Raw genomic sequence first — 16,345 nt, 5'->3', positions numbered from 1 at the left:
GGAAGGAAGGAAGGAAGGAAAAGAAGGAAGGAAGGAAGGAAGGAAGGAAGGAAGGAAGGAAGGAAGGAAGGAAGGGAGGGAGGGAGGGAGGGAGGGAGAGAAAGATTTTAATGGACAGAAGACTACTAGGAATTTAGGAACTAATCAAAAAACATTTTAAGTGCCATAGATGAGAAAGCCTCCTGTCAGTGCCTGGGCTGGACTGCACATAACTACAGCGGGGGAATCATTTCTCTTTCAACTCCCTTGCAATTTTTGTGTAAGGGAGATGTCTATCTATATACTTATTTCAGGGCCCAATATCACAGTGTATGAGCAGCTATCTGCAACACAAAAAACATCTCATATGGTTAGTCATATAATTTTCTTTTTTGCTCTCTTCAGGGCTGCTGGGGTCTGATTAAATTTTAGTTATGTGTTCCTTCCCCTTTCCCCCGCTGTCCCTCGTGCTGAGAGTATTTTCATTTCACATAACAGCAGCATCGACATGTCCCACATCCCGAGTGCCGTCGCAGCCTCTTATCCTCATGACAGTCTGCTGCAAGTGCAGACCCTTCCGAGGCACTGGGGAGCTCCCGGTCGGGATGACGGGAAGGCAGCTCTTCCTGCCGGAGCTCACTGCAATGCGGAGGGAGCTTGGTGGTGTGTCCCCTCTTCGTGTCCCTGCTTTGCTGGAGTCGGAGAGTTTATGAGTGTAGGAAATGAGGAAGAGATCAGTCTGCTTTGTTAACAGAATTAAAGGGCTGKTTTTGCCCGTAAACATCTGAATTGGCAGCTCCGGTTCGCTGCCACCTGAGGAGTCACACAGGCCCTGCCCTATGGGGGATCCAGAGGATCCACCCTCCCAGCCATGGAGACCAGAGGAGGCTGGAGCAGGGAGTCCCCCGCATGGCTCGGTGGCACCACAGCCCATGGCCACCTCGTGCCAGCCCTTGGCCAAGCGCCAGGGCAAGTCGGCCTCGCAGCGGCTGCAGAGGCAGCGCCGAGGCACGAGGGCGGCCTGGCCCGCGCTGAGGCACCAGCGAGCGGCCTGTCTGCACRTGGTGGCCGAGCGCCGCCTTCGAGGCCGCTCTCCCAAGGCTTGGCGAGCAGAGATGCAGTAGGGCTTGAGAGCCTGAATACATTAAAGGGATGCAGCAACTGGAAAGTGATGGTTTTACGGTCTTTGCTGCATGACCCTCAGTGTGTTTTGACATTGCGGATGGAGGAAACAAGCTAGGCGGAGCGTGGATGGGAATGCTTAGGAGCTTCGCCTCTGCTGCACCTCCGAGATTTTAAAGGAACTTCAGAGGCTTCAAGTCATTATTTGCCAATGGAATTGCCTGCTGATTTTGGAATCAGTCCAGTCTGCCTGTTTTTTACTAATGAAAATCCTGTAATTGCATATGAGAGCATAGATGTGGRAAAAAAAAAMMAAAAAMMARCAGAAACACGAAAGGATATTTACTATTGTCTCAGCAAGTAAAGCAACTTGCTTTCCAGTTGCCCACTGTTTACCCAGGAAATAAAGCTATGGATGTGAGTAGATTGGGAATGTGCAAGCAATTCCTTTTCAGTGAGGAATAGGGTTTATTAGGGGGAAAAAAAGCAAGAGGGCAGGAAACAAGTTCTTCCTGATCATCAAATGCCAGAGCATGTAGAGAAGCCAGCTATAGAGAAACCAGTGGCAAGTGTGTGGAGCAAGGGGCACGTCAAGGGCCTCCCTCTTGCTCCAAGGGAACTGCTCCTTCAGCTGGAAATCTCCAGCTCCTGGCCCTTCTGCATGGCTTCGCTGCCTGCCCATCAGCCACATTGGGCCCTGATGCCACGGACCAAACTCCCAAAGACCCACGAGATCTTTAAACTTGTGGTTTGGCAATTGAACAAAAAAAATAAGGAAAAAAAGAGGAAAACAAGCCTCTCTGAGCATCTGAGCCCGTTGTGTGATCCCTGTGATGAAAGTGCCCATTTCAGGGGAGTTTTGGCAGCAGTGCAGTGGAGATGAGAGCCGTCCCATCTCTTTTCAAAGTCTCTTTGTGGTGTTTGAAGGCAGTGTTTCTGCACCTTAGCAGGTGGCTGGCAGCCGGAAAGGGAGCGCGCGCGCGTTCTCGCTCCCATCCGATGGATGCTAGCAGCTYGCTTCCCACCCGGCTGCCCCGGCATGGAGGCTGCACAGGGAGCAGGGCACAGGCCAGCCCTGGGGGTCTCCGAGCCAGACACGTCGCGGGAGGGACAGAAAAATCCGCCTTGCTTGGTATTCCTGGAGCTCACGTCTGGCGCTCTAGGGAATTGCACAGTAGCAATTTCACAGTGAAATAATAATTTTGCGGTAAACATTCTGCAGTCCCCAGATCGCAAATGTTACGATTACCATATTATGAGTCTCTAGGGTAATGATTTGGCTTTTATGCATGAAGGTTGGATGGAGGCAGGAAAGACTCTTTTCAGGTTGTGTTTTCTGTGGTGCCACGAGGAGTCTCCTGTGCTTCCCTGTGGCCTGGGGTGGCCTCCAGGTTAGGAGAGCCAGTGTGAGATCCTGCAGCTCCAATCAGGCCAAACATCTCATGGAAGCTGAAAAATRTCCTGTTTCATACACCAGCTTGCTGGCCACGGCTCTGGGAGTGGTGGCCTGGTGTGCTGGACATGGGGCAACAGGAAGGAGAAGTCTCCCTGCTGTTCCTTCTGCACCATCTTGACTCCTGAGAAGAACCCTGTAAATCATAAGATGGTCCTCTCACAGCTATTTTTATACTTGATAATAATCACACTTTTCTCCTACTACAGAAAAGGTCCGATGTGTGGTTCACAGAACAGTTATATAACACAAATCTCACTCCCTCTTTTTTTTTTTTTTTTCCTAAGACAAACACCCTAGTTTACAAGAGGATGAGGTAAAAAGTAATAGGCAAAGGAGCTCAGATGTTGAGCTGAGACTCCACAATCAGACCCAATATTTAGATTTTTTCTTTGCCAAATCCACTGGTGGCTATTCAGGACGGAATAATAGTCACAGCAATGCAATATGTGCCCTATAATGAGACTCTCAGGAAAATTCTAGTTTAACAAATGAAGCAAATATAAAAAATTATCAGCTCTTGGGTAGAGTGAAGACCATGAATTTGTTGTTTCATTGCAAATTATCYGATGACAAGCTTTAAAAGAGTGCATTGTGCATTTCTGAGAGCAAATTGMAGTTTTTCCTTACAAAACAATAGGACAGTTCTGTGCAGAAGGGATCTCAGGGGGTCAACATCCTATTTGAAACCTGCAAGAACCTATAATTTAGCATAGATGCTTCAGTGATAGTCTCAAAATTGAATTCATGAGTCCCTTAAGAAAGACTAAGCAGCTGATGTTTGTTCAGAGAAGAATAAGTTTTGGAAACGTTTGCATTGAGATTTCTTAAAATTTTTCAGCTCTAGGGGTTGTGAGCATCTTCCTAATGGTTCAGCAGTTATGGAGCCTTTCTTCTTGCTTTCCTAAAACACAGTTTAACTTTGCTGCATAAACTTTGAATTTGGTTGTTACCCGTGCCTGGCTAGGCTCACATGGTTTGATAATATCTTGATGACTTATCCATCTCAGCCAACAAGGACATCTATGATGAGATGGATACAGATATGTGGGCTGTAGGAGTGTCCATGCAGTACAGCCGTTACATGACTATCCAAATGCACTACTTCTCTGTCTAAATCCAGAGCATTAACCCACTTGGATTTTTATAGTACCCTCCTACACCTCTTCCTCAAAAAAAAAAAAAGAAAAATTTAGGCAAATGCCAAGTGACAGGAATCATTTTATGTGGCTAGTTAGAGGTTGGGGGTTGCAGAGTGATGTGTGGTGAGCCTGTGCTCCTGCACTGCTGGAGCAGCATGGTGAAGAGCTGGAAGGGGAAAGGAGTCAAAGGGCTCAGAAAGGCACCAACAGGATGGGATCCTGGTTTACTATTCAGCTTTTATAACTTGATTGCTTTCCTTGCACTGAGCTGCTAGGAGTCTTAATGTTATTTGCCCAGTAACCCAGCACAGAGGAAGAGAACACAGAGCACCTCCTTCCTGGGGCGGATTCAAACCGTTGGATGCACATGTTTTCATTATTTCTTTCTGTTTTTCCTGCAAACACATCTAGGATACTTCCTAGACACATCTGTTCTCAGGTGCTTCTGAAAGAAATGAGAAAACTACATAATGCCAGCTTTTGTAAAAATGGAAAAACTAACAGTGAATCTATTAAACAACACTAAAAGTTATTTAAGAATCAAGGGCGGGAGGAATTATGGTGCAGAAAATAGGATCTATTATTTTCTGCTTCTGCCTCACTGTGTCCTTCCTTTCTTCCATTTTTTCTTTTTCTTTTTTTTTTTCTGTTTAGATGCCCTATATGATTGCTGCTTTTGCATTTCTGAGCTTTTCCTCCCCCACCTCCCCCACCATTCCTCATTTACCTTTTTGGATTCTGTGGCAGTCCATTTTGTCAGGCAGCTTAAACTGTGTACAACATTTAAAAATCATTTGTATGCAGGATGCAATCTATATGAATTAACTGGATCCTAAATATATCAAACCTAACATGAGCTTCAGGTTTGCAAAATTACATCTCTGCCTCTGCTGATCCATCTGCAAGTAGGTACCATATGTCAGTTACTTTATCAGGAAGCTTCAGGGGGATCCATTAGAGAGAGTCCACAGCATAATTAGAAAAGAGAACATTTGTTTTCCCAGCTGCCCTGTTTTCATCCTTCTTCTTCAAATGTTCTGTTGATTTCAATTAAGCTCACCATAGATGCGCCAGCTTGGCGAACCTGGGAACTAATTGCTTTAAAAGTTAATATCTTGCTTGCAATGTGGGTTTCCTTAGACTCGCTCAGCTCCAATCCYGAATTCCTCAAGCAGCGCTGACACAATATATTGCCTCGCTGTAGGGCCCTGCTGTGGTGTGCAGGCAAAGGGAACAGGTAGGTAGCAGAGAGCAGCTGAACCTCAGCAAGCTACGGGGATGGGTAAAGCCTGGATCATTTAGGAAGTTCTTCAATTGTGTCCCTGTGATTGCAGTGTCACATCCAACCCCACTAGTGTTCCTCAGTGGAGAAGGGGCAGACGTTGCCCCTCTTCACCTCTTGAACCATCTCACCTTCTCTATATGCCCTTCCTGGGCTTGCTGGCCCAGTGCCTGGCTCCAGAGCCAAGAGGCTGTCAGCACCGCATGACCCGGCGCAGTGCTTCCCAGCGGTGGCAGCTGCTGTCCCAACAACAGCAGAGCTACATTGGCATCTGGCTCTGCCCAGGCTCATCAGGTTTTCAGCTCACGGCTGTGATGGCATCGGGGGTTTCCATTTCGGCAGCTTGTTTGGTTGCAGGCAGCTCCCTGCGTCTCGTGGCAGTCCTGAACTCTGGGCCACACAGATGTCGTGCCGGGACACCAGGCTCTGCATTAAGCAGCTTGGTCAGTATTTCAGCATGGTTAGTATTTATCAGTTGTTTGCCCTCTCTTCATTTTATGCGAGGGGAAAAGTCCATACACAAAACATTTTATTTCATTAGGGAGTTCTTTTGTTTTCCTGTTTTCTTTTTAACTTTTTTTTTTTTCTTTCATACAGTCATTCTCTATTTACAGTGAAATAAGCAAGGGCAAAATATGCATCTATTTTTGGTGCACAAAGTAGCTCAGGGCCATCTTCAGCCAGGTTGCTTCCTGGTATGATGGGTGCACCATGAAGGCTAAACCCTGCTGGGCAGGGAACACACTGCTGAGAGCTGCATTGGCTTCTTCTGAAGGACTTAATTTCTGGATGCATGCAGGTGTTGGAAAGAWCTGCAGAGTTAAATCCTTCTGGAAAAGGATAGATTATAGGGAAGTCCCAGTGCTCATCCATACACATGCTGTGTATCCAAATTTGTAATCCAGAGTTAAATCCTTCTGGAAAAGGATAGATTATAGGGAAGTCCCAGTGCTCATCCATACACATGCTGTGTATCCAAACTTGTAATCCTTAGTGTATAAAGTGCCTTTCTGGCTGTGGAATATGCTTCAATACGAACAATTTTTTCCTGTGTTGTTCCTTCAATGATCTTAGGTATATTAAAAGAACTGCTCTTTCCATGCACTTTCTCCCACATCCATATTCCTGCCCAGTGTATCCATTACAGCTCTAGTGTGACATCCTGTAGAACAAGTTCAAATTCAGCATTGCTCTCTTGGGTCTGACTTTTATTGGATAAAACCTCATAGGAAGATTCATCTTTATGGATTGCCATGTCTGGATAGTTTAGCAGTGCATAGATACAGAGTGTCAGGAGTGCCTCCTTTTATTTAATTGAAGTTGATGGGTTTTAGCTGCCATTATTCAAGTTCTGTTCTTTTTCACTCCTTAGCATAATTACCTAAGGTTGGAGATCCACAAGGAAATAAGGGAGAAATGGTTCCTCTCCCCAGGGGAACCAATAGCTGTGACTAATAGTCATGGGTGCTTGTTAGCTACTTGGTGTTCATGTATTGCCTGCAAAGATACTAGAAATGAGCTATGATAGAAATATTGAAAAAAAAAAAAGGTTAATTACATGGGATCTAACACTTTAAAAATGAATTTTAAAAAGGATTCCAGGATATATTTCACAGAAATCATGATGAAGACAAGATTTCAGCTTCTTTCTAGAATCATCATGGTTGCTCTTTGCTTGCAACAGGTTGTCAGAGCAGTCCTCTACTGCTGATATAGTTTCCTCAAGCAACTCACAGCTGAATTATATGGAATGAGTGGAAATCAAATATTTATAGAATCATATTTCACTCCTTGCTTTGAGTTTGAGTGGAGAAGGGGGACCAAACAGTATAACTGACCTTGAAGAGATAATACAATGATAATACAGGTAATTCAGATAATACAATGTTGTGGGCCAGCAATAGAAACAGTCATAAGAAATTGAATTTCATTAAGAAGAAGTGTGAATATGATTAAAATTTCAGAGAGCTCTAGTAAACAGCAGAGTTTTGATGAAATAGTTCAGCTGGATATGGCAAGAAGAAGTACTAAAACTGGTGGTGTTAAGTGGCATGAAAGACATGCCTGTGATTGACCAGAGGGTTTGTGGATTTGACACTCATYGGGTAGTGCAAAGCTCTACACTAGATTTCAGCTGCTGTATGTGCTGAGAGTGCTGTGCTGCAGTGGGAAGGCTGGTTCTTGGACTTGCCCAAGATCCTAATTTAAAGTTAGTCCAGGTCTTTCTGCACTGGGTCTTCTGCATGTTGTCACTGGGGTGTTCTTACATCTCATGGTCTGTAAGGTAGAATCAGAGAGTCTCTTTGGAACTTAGGACCTTCAGGCTAAGCTCAAACATGCGAAGAGAGATGATTTCTGTCTTGGAGAGGGCTCTGTCCCATTTTTAAAGGAAGCATGATTTACAGGGAACCTTCCTAAGGAAGCAAAGGATGGAGGTAACAAAAAGGTGAGGTTGACCCAATTTTGACTTTTCTTCTCAATAATTCCCAAGGTTTTAAGTTTGTTTTTGAAAAAAAAAAAGAAAAAAGGAGGGGTTGTCTTTCTTTAGAGAGAGTCTTGCTGGATGGAACTCCTTAGGACACAGAGGATTGGGTACTTTCTGGAGTCTTCCCCAAACCAAACAGTTATGTCCTAGGTGGAGCAGACTCATGGACCTTATCCCCATGTTTACAAACATAGCATCATTATTTCTGAGAGAGAGAGATTTTATGTAAAACAAGTGCTTTCTTATAGTGTATGTTCTCTATGGYGAATAAAAACATATAAAATAATTTACTGGGTAGATCACTTCATCAATGACAGCCTGAGTGTATCTTGTGCCCATACTCTGATCTTCATGGCTTAAATGAGCAGGAAGATTCTCCTGGTATTTTGGAATAATTTCTCTCTCTGAAATCTTCAGCTCACTGTTGGAATAACTTTATTCCTCATTCCTTCTGCAGGCTATTGGACGCCCACACATGCCTGCCTACTGGTCTCTGGGATTTCAGCTCTCCCGATGGGGATATGGAAGCATTGACGTTTTAAAGGAAACAGTTGATCGCATGCACTACTATGATATCCCCTATGTAAGTATGAATTTTCACTGTATATGMTAATTTAAAGATCAAAAGTGAGATGAATAGAATTATAATAGGGGAAAAGTGATTATCCYTTGAAGAGAATTGTTGAATAAAAGGATATTCACAATCTTATGTAATGGTTTTGCATATAATATCTTTATAATCCTTAAAAGAATGTTTAAAGAAGGCTTTAGACGTGAGGTTTAAGTGTTGCTGTTGGTTCTATAGCATGTGATTCTAATATGGATTTACTGTTGTGCTGTGATGACAATGGGTTGTTATATGGTAGTAGGAGATGCTGATACTTTAAACACAAATTATGGCATTTCAAATATGTATCAATGCCAAAGAGTTACTATACTAGGGCTTGTACATTCCCCTTTTGTTCACTGTTGTTCATATACATTTGTAGGAGCTGAATTTGGCCCTGTACATGTTTACCACTGTTATAGTAATTTTTTTAGGCCTCATTTCATAGATTAGTTACCTTTTATAAACATAAACAAATGGAGTCTGATTCAGTGTAYAAAATACTCAAATGTTTACTTTAAAAATATGCAGGATGTTCAGCATTCCGACATTGATTACATGGAACGTCGTCTGGACTTCACCTATGACAAAGAAAATTACGCCGGTCTGCCAGAGTACATTAAGCATCTGAAGAAAGAAGGAATGCACTATGTCTTGATTCTGGTAAAATAATAATGTTGCTAATTATTTCTCCAATCCTAGGAACTCTTTACATCGTAGTGTTCATAGCAGTAGCTAGGTGCGAAAATGTGCATGCTGTTGTAATGGATTTTCCTCTTTTGTCATTTCTCTAGAAGATGGAAACCAACATCTCACAGGCGTCTCATTTAAATGTATTGCATTTTGTACAGTACCACCTCTATACCATAACATTTCTTTTCCTTTTTTTTCACTCCGTTCAGTAAAAACTGTGAAAAAAAAAATCTCTATTCCGCACTGTGCTGAGACAGAACTTTTTAATGTAGTTCTTCTTATGGAAATAAACAAAGGAGTTTAATATGCACATAGAAATAGCTGAGCAGTGAAGAAATTACTCATAATCAATTTGGAGAACTAGTTACTATAATTCATTTGGCCTTATATTTACTTTTCATCTATATTACTGCAAAAGAAATTTGCATGAAAATGTATGGAAAATGTATGCTGAACCTGTAGCCAAAACTGATGTCTGATGAAATCAATTAATTCGGGCAGAGGTGAAAATAGGAGCTTTCCTTCTTCCCTTGCCAATTTTTCCAAYGAAGATGAGTATTTCTCTCTAGCAAGTCCCCATACCTATCCTTGCACTGAAATTAGTTTTTGTCACAATAACTACAGTGAATGTAATTGTCGGCAAGGAAATTGGAAGCCGGTAAATTAAATAAAAGTCCTTGATAGATGCATAAGAAATTGCTCTATGCAGCTCAACAGCAGCACCAGAGGGATGGTATCCTCTGCTAAAGCCCTGGCAATAGCATGACCTTCCATTTCTTATACAGGAACATTCAACAGTGCTGAGACCTAGAGCAGGGTACACAGATGCTGAATGTTGCTGTAGACGAGAGAGACATAATTTGCTCTCCATAACCACTGGCAATAGGATAAAAAGTAATGTGCTTTAAATTGCAAGGAAAAAAAATAAGGCAGGCACTAGGATAAAGCTGTCTTTCTGCAAAGATAGTGAAGCATGGAGCAGACTGCCTGGGGAGCCTGGGGATCTCAGTTTGGCAGGGTTTGGCAAACAAATCACATACACCAGCATCCTGGACCATTCCAGCTAAGCTGATCTGCCCGGGGAAGGAGGAGGAGATGGCCCCTTGCTCTCCCTTCCGGGCCTTTGAACTGTAATTTCAGTCTTTTCCAGCCCAAATGGTCAGCTTACACCTCTCATTTGGGTGCTAGTCCTCTCATTTAACTGAAATTGCTAGTCTCTTGCCCTGCTGTTTTCTTTCTTGATATACTTATTTGAATAAGCATATTTTCACCTATTCTTTATTCTGCTAATCTAAACAAACCAAAGCACTTCCAGCTCTTTTTCTCAGGTAAGAGATTTCCTTGTTCAGTTTTCCTTGTAATGAAAATGTAATTTTCATTACAAGGAAACTGTAAATGTGCCCAGTTTCAATTCATTTTTCTGTATATTGATAATTGGATTTCACGGCACTCTAGACAGTGTCACCTCGGTGTTGAGAGAGGTTGAATAGCATAGTCCGAAATTATGGGAGGATTCCACCTTCACTAGTGGCCTTATAGCAAATGCTTACAGAAGTCAAGACAACCAACAGCTGTGGCAGTTGCCTTATCTAAAAATCACTTAATATTGTCTAATAGATAGAATTGTTTCCCTGTCCTTATATCTTTGTTGCAAAATTTTGCATATTACAGGATTGCGCTAATCAGTCTGTGGATACTATGAGGTTTTTTTTTCTCTAAATACCATTATTAGGTTTGCTTTTCATCAGTTATATGGGATGCTTTACATTTTTTTTTTGTAGTTTATTTAAGTGTACCTGCTCTGTATTTATTAATAACCTCATTTTACCTTATTGCACTATATCTGCGTTCACTCTTTTCAAACAAACCCATATAGCTCATGCGATCAATTATGCAATGCTAATGGAAATAGCAGCCTATATAATGAATACTGTTTGCCAGCAATTCGTTCCCTAAGGTATGTTCCCGTGAAAGACCCATTGCTTTTGCTGCTATAAATCATGAATAGTTCCAGGGTGAGCAGTGAAAACAGTTTCCAGCAGTGGAGCTCCCAGGCATGGTGTCTGAACAGACAGATTACTAGGTCATGCTGATGGAGAGCAACTTCAAAACAAAAAAATAGGGCAAAACTATGACCATACATCACTGTAAACAGCTAAGCATGATAGAGATGAGCGTATGCACACTCAGGACTAAGCATTTGTTCCAAGTCTTATGCAATTTGGGCTCCTGTATACTGAATACCTCCCAGAACTGTTCTAATCAGCTGGAGAGGGCTAGTGTTAACAATTATGTGCTTGCTTACACCTTAAAAAAAGGCTTGGAAGTCATGAACAGCAAAATACTGTGAGTTCACTATAGCTCTTTCTGTGTGAGTGCTTGTCCATCAATAAATACATGATAGTCACTTTTTCAGCACAGTTTAGGCATCGCCAATTGTCATTTGTAGGACAGATCCTAGAAGAAGGGCATTAGTCCTTTTGGTGACAGCGTCACTATGTCAGGACATCTGAGCTTTATCCTTTGCAATATAGTGCCCTGTCAGGGCTTAGAAAACATATTTTCAGCATTTTCCTTTCTAACCAATACTATGAGTAGTTAGGCTATAACAACAACAAATTTATCTTTCTAAGCTATTTGACAYAATCCCTTTCTGAGTCTGAATTTTCTTAGTGAAAAAGTGTGAAGAGAGAACGATGAAATATTACTGCATGTGCTTATTTGAGATATATTGTGAGTTTAACTCCAACAATAATTTAAAGCATTCTCAGGTTCTCAGACGGAGCATGGTCTAGTAGTGCAAAGATTTGTTGCTATATAAATCTAAATCCAATAGTTAGCCAAATACAAGAAACAGAGAAATTAACAGTTTTTCATTCATATAATAAGCTGTTAGGAACCTCTTTTTTTCCATCTATTCTACTAACCTGTAAGTAAGTATTGTGTTCAGCTCTAGCATTTTGGGTAAGTTTTAAAAGAGAACAAAAGTTGCTCCAGTTTGTCCTATGTTTTTGACAAGCTAATGGGAAAGATAGGCAGTGAAGTTTTCTGTGTTTTCTTTATTGCAATTACTGATATTTCTGTCAAATTTTGWTTGTTAGCATTCTTTAATGATGCAAATCATTCCCATAAATTCATTGAGGAGCTGGAATGGTATGAAGAGTTTCGTTACAAACCGAGAGCAAAGCCATGCTAACTGCAATCAAGGCAAGCAGAATCCTGTTTGATAACAACAGCAACAAAAATCCATTTAGATTCCTTCCTTTAGGGTAGGGATAATAATGAGTGCACTCTCCAAGTGCMTCAGATTGTTGCCTCCATTATGATTTCAGGAAATGTGCTCTAATTTCAGTCATTCAGCATCATGTAAATGCTCCTGTAAGCAGATTTGAGGGAGACAGATTCAGTMCTCTGCTTGGTGGGCATGCCACACCACTATGGTCAGAAACAAAATGTTGATCCTCAGAAGCAGCAGTGTTGACACCAGTAGATGGTGATTTGCCAAGCTGGGACCCTGCCCTCAGCTGTGGCACCACTGGTGGGTTGCTGGTGGGACACCGGGAGTGGACACCAAGGAGCCTAGTCCCTGCACCTGCATCAGGTGTGGAGACACCCCCATGCCTGTGGCCTCATTGCCACATTCCCCAAACATTGTCCCTCAACTCTCCTRTCTCTTTCAGAGACTGCCTCCATTGAAGGAAAATTTCATCTATTGATATCAGCACTCAGTCCTCAGCATTCTGCTAAATTGTGTTCATGCTTCCACTGTGACTTAGACTCTGAGTCAGAATAACTCAGAGTCTTTAGAAACAAAGAAAGAAGTTCTAAAAGTGACAACRATTACAATATAAAGCGGTAAACATTGTTGCTGAAAAGGAGCTTTAATGAAAACCTTGTATACCTTCCTTTTAATCACACTAAAATTAGAAACAGCTAGGAATGAAATGAGTGACAAATTACTTAAGAAAACTCAGTAGTAACATGCTCATGATTCAAAATAATGCTTGATAACTGTAACATTTTGCACTCCAGCTCTGTGGGTTGGAAAGGATAAAACTCCAGAGATAGATAGATTTTTACCTCTGTGTACCAAGAACTGTTGGGGTGGAAGCAGGCTGATTTGGAGACCATCTGGGTGCTCTCACTTTCAGGGCAGTCAGCTGGAGATAAGGATGCTCAGCACCTTCTCTCCAACAACTGCTAAAAAAATGTGATCAGGGAAAGAGTTAACAGACATAAATTCCACAAAAAAACAAGGAGGATGCAAAACTAGGGCTGGAACAGTTTTGTTCTCTTTAGGATGATGCTAACACTGCATAATGCATTAGATTCAGGTAACAGAATAACCTTTCAGTTGAAGGAAACCAGAAGTTTAGATTAGGAGTATCTAATTAAGTTGACTTCTTCCAGTCTTCATGTCCCTTGAGAACCATCTTTTCCATGATTATAAGATAATTATTGCAGATGGACAGTTTTCTCTTTTTCAGTGTTGAACTATTCAAGAAGTTAAACGGGTAATGGACACTTCTACTCCTTAATTACAGAGGAGATATTGCAGCTACATGGTTGTAGCTGAACTGATTTTGCATTTAAGGTAGGGATTTAGCAGGGACTTTTTATGCATAGAGTAATACACTTACCTTGCCAGAGCTGTTGCTCTGATGTTTTCAGAGGGTTTATAAGCAAACCAGGTAATTACTTTAAGTATTAAAATGAGCCTTAGTGAGAGCCCTTAAAAATTATCTTTGCGTCTGGTATTATTTATTCTGAAAAAAGTTTAGTACTTMAATTTATATTACCTCTTAATTAAAATTTACTTAAATTATTATACCAGCTCTAAGTGAATGAAGGAATTGTTTCAGGGGTATTTTTCTCTCCTGATAACTGAAAGTTTTTCTACCTTAAGCAAAACCTGAGAGAATMGCATTTTATAAAAGCAAAGAAATTCCTTTCTCTGAAGTGGCTACAGTTGTCCATTGCTCTAAATAACATGGAAATGCTCTCTCTTGAGGACATGCCATGGCACATGCTTTTGCTCCCAGTTGGATGCTAAGCACAGCTGAATATCCTCTCTTCCTTAAAGTATTCCCGTTCATTATTTATGGCATCCTAGTCCACCACCTTCAGTGAGAGCCCAGGAGGCTCCCGTTGAGCGAGCCCACAGGCATCCCGAGTGGATAATGGTGGCTGCAATCCTAGGAAGTTGGAAGGAGCAATGGGAGGTGGTTGCTGTCCAGGAGCATAATCCACGTCCCACCTTCAAGCTCTTTGAGATGTTTTTGGTACTGCAATATTGAGCTGGTTAAACCGAGGAGATTGAAATGAAGCTGTTCTTGAAAGAAATCCAGACCCAGGAAGGTGTGGGAATGCACAGGCCTGGCCAGTCCTCCTGCCAAGGGATGTCTTCAGAAGAGAAAAAAATGAAATCTACTGCTTTTTAAAAACAGTTCAACATAGAAAACCTAAAGTAAAAATGAACGTAAGACTTTTTAATAATTTCACTTAAATTTGCCTTTTCCAAGAAATACTCACAACACATCTTTAATGACTTTTCCTACATTTTAATGTACAATCAACTCTTATTAAATTTTAATGCTGTTTTTTCTTTTCCGGTACTATTGCAATCTACATTAAGAGCATCATCCAAATTGTTCTGGAATAGGCAATCAGAAAAACAGCTTTTTCCCTTGATATTTTGATAATGGAAATATGGTCACTCTTTTCAGGATCCTTTCATAAGCAAGGATGAAGAACCGGGTACTTACAGGCCTTATGATCTCGGAGAAGAAATGGGAGTCTGGGTGAATAATTCTGATGGTGTAACTCCTGCTGTTGGAAAGGTTAGTTTATTAAATTCACTTACAAATTTAGCTCAGTGGTTGTTCTAAGTGCTGAACATATTGTATAATAGAAAAGAGAAGGTAACTGGATGTTTATACCCGTAAACTCTAGGCCTGGCCTGATGGACATTCCGTGTTTCCTGACTACACTAACCCCAGGACAGTTGAGTGGTGGACTCAGATGTGTTTGGAGTTGAAGGATGTCCTCGACTACGACGGGATCTGGATTGTATGTTTAAGTATTCTTGCCTTCCCCCCTTTTAAAAAAACAGAAAATTCRTCTTTTGACATGTTTCTAATTCTTTATTAAAGGATATGAATGAACCATCCAATTTTGACAGAGGCCARTACCCTGGATGTGCTGTTAATGAGATCAATAACCCTCCTTACATTCCTAGTAAGTACAGTTAACTTGAAAACCTTTTTCTTAAAGGTGGGTAGGTTGTTTCCTAGAAAGGAAAAAAAGCTTTCATTTTCCATCCTTCCTTTCAGAGGTGTTCAGTTGTATACTATCTATGGCCTTGATTGTCTCAGCTTGATCTGAGTACCAAACATAAGAGACTTTCTTCAGCTGGTGCAGGGGCCCCTTGCAACAGGGCTAGAGAAATGGTCTTTCCTGCTGTTTTCCTGCTGTCTGCCCYAGAGTAAAGTGCAGCTTGTGAGGGTCTTTGGGACAGACCATTTCACCTGCCCATGATGTCTGTGGATGTGGCATCTCTCCATATTTCTAAAGAAAGGACAAGACAGTTGTTCTGTAAGTCAGACACAGATTTATTGACTGCCAGGGCTGGACAGTCTCTRATTTTTTACCATCCAATGAACGGAAAGCTGCATCTTCCTGAGAAGACTTTATTTYTATGTCTTTTTATCTTGCCAAGAAGTAATTTATATGTTAAAAGTAAATTATAGGCAAAAAATGTCTTTAAAAAGTCTGAAGACTATAGGAGACTAATAGAGATGGGCAGACTAATAGAGATTAACTATGAGACTAATACAGATAGAGATGGGCAGGTGGGAATCTCCTGCAGTAGCTGGATGAGTTAATGTCATACCTATTTCCCTCCCAAGAAGCTCTGAATACCTGCAGTCACTGCCAGTGCTCCTGACAGTAGATTCAGCTGACATTTCCCCAGGAAAAGCCTGCTGCTCTAGCAAGACTAATCTGCAGCACCAAGTTGATAAAAAGATGAGTTATTGACAGTGAAGCATTGGAAATGCTTTTTCCCTTCAGACTGTTGCATTGCCATGTGAATTCCTCATTTTATTTATTAAAATAAATAAAATTTCTCATCACAATGTCATTTCTCATCACAATGAATAGAAGGGACACAAATACATAATGTGAAATTATTGAAGGAATGTAAATTATTGAAACCAGAAACAGATTTTAATTTTGTTTCTGGTGTTTGGTCTCTTTGTGAAAGAGCTGTTGATCATAACTGCTCTGTACTGCCATACTGGTGCTGCAGGTCTTGATCAAATTGTCATTGACCCAAGTCCAGGAACTGATGGGACATTTCCAGCTTTTYTGTAAGTGTTCCTACATTTTTGCCRGTATTCAAAGCACCAAAAACAGCGTGAGGACAATGACCAAAGAGATCCCTCCACGCTCTCAAATGAAGGAGTGAGGACTGGACTCATAAAGGACTTCAGTGCTATGTAGCTGAGCCCTGTGGCACCTAATGTTGAATTAGAAGAATTGGATTTAGGGACCTAGATATCTGCATGATGTGTAAGGGCAG

At 41.4% G+C, this 16,345-nt stretch overlaps 1 protein-coding gene across 1 annotated transcript in view; it reads left to right on the top strand.

Moving 5' to 3' along the window:
• LOC112953327 (sucrase-isomaltase, intestinal-like) overlaps positions 1-16,345 on the top strand; it is a gene marked incomplete at its 5' end in the record, with an annotated part of 37,250 nt that overhangs the window by 12,081 nt on the left and 8,824 nt on the right. Inside the window, 5 exons of the mRNA XM_026046359.1 lie at positions 7,921-8,046; positions 8,602-8,733; positions 14,490-14,603; positions 14,716-14,832; positions 14,916-15,000. Of these exons, the coding sequence (XP_025902144.1) occupies positions 7,921-8,046; positions 8,602-8,733; positions 14,490-14,603; positions 14,716-14,832; positions 14,916-15,000 (574 nt within the window). The remainder of the gene's footprint in view (positions 1-7,920; positions 8,047-8,601; positions 8,734-14,489; positions 14,604-14,715; positions 14,833-14,915; positions 15,001-16,345) is intronic.

This window comes from Nothoprocta perdicaria, unplaced genomic scaffold, assembly GCF_003342845.1.
Source record: "Nothoprocta perdicaria isolate Ctin4 unplaced genomic scaffold, notPer1 scaffold_44, whole genome shotgun sequence".
NCBI lineage: Eukaryota > Metazoa > Chordata > Aves > Tinamiformes > Tinamidae > Nothoprocta > Nothoprocta perdicaria.
Note: the sequence above shows the minus strand (reverse complement) of the source record. Positions and strands in the feature narration are given on the sequence as shown.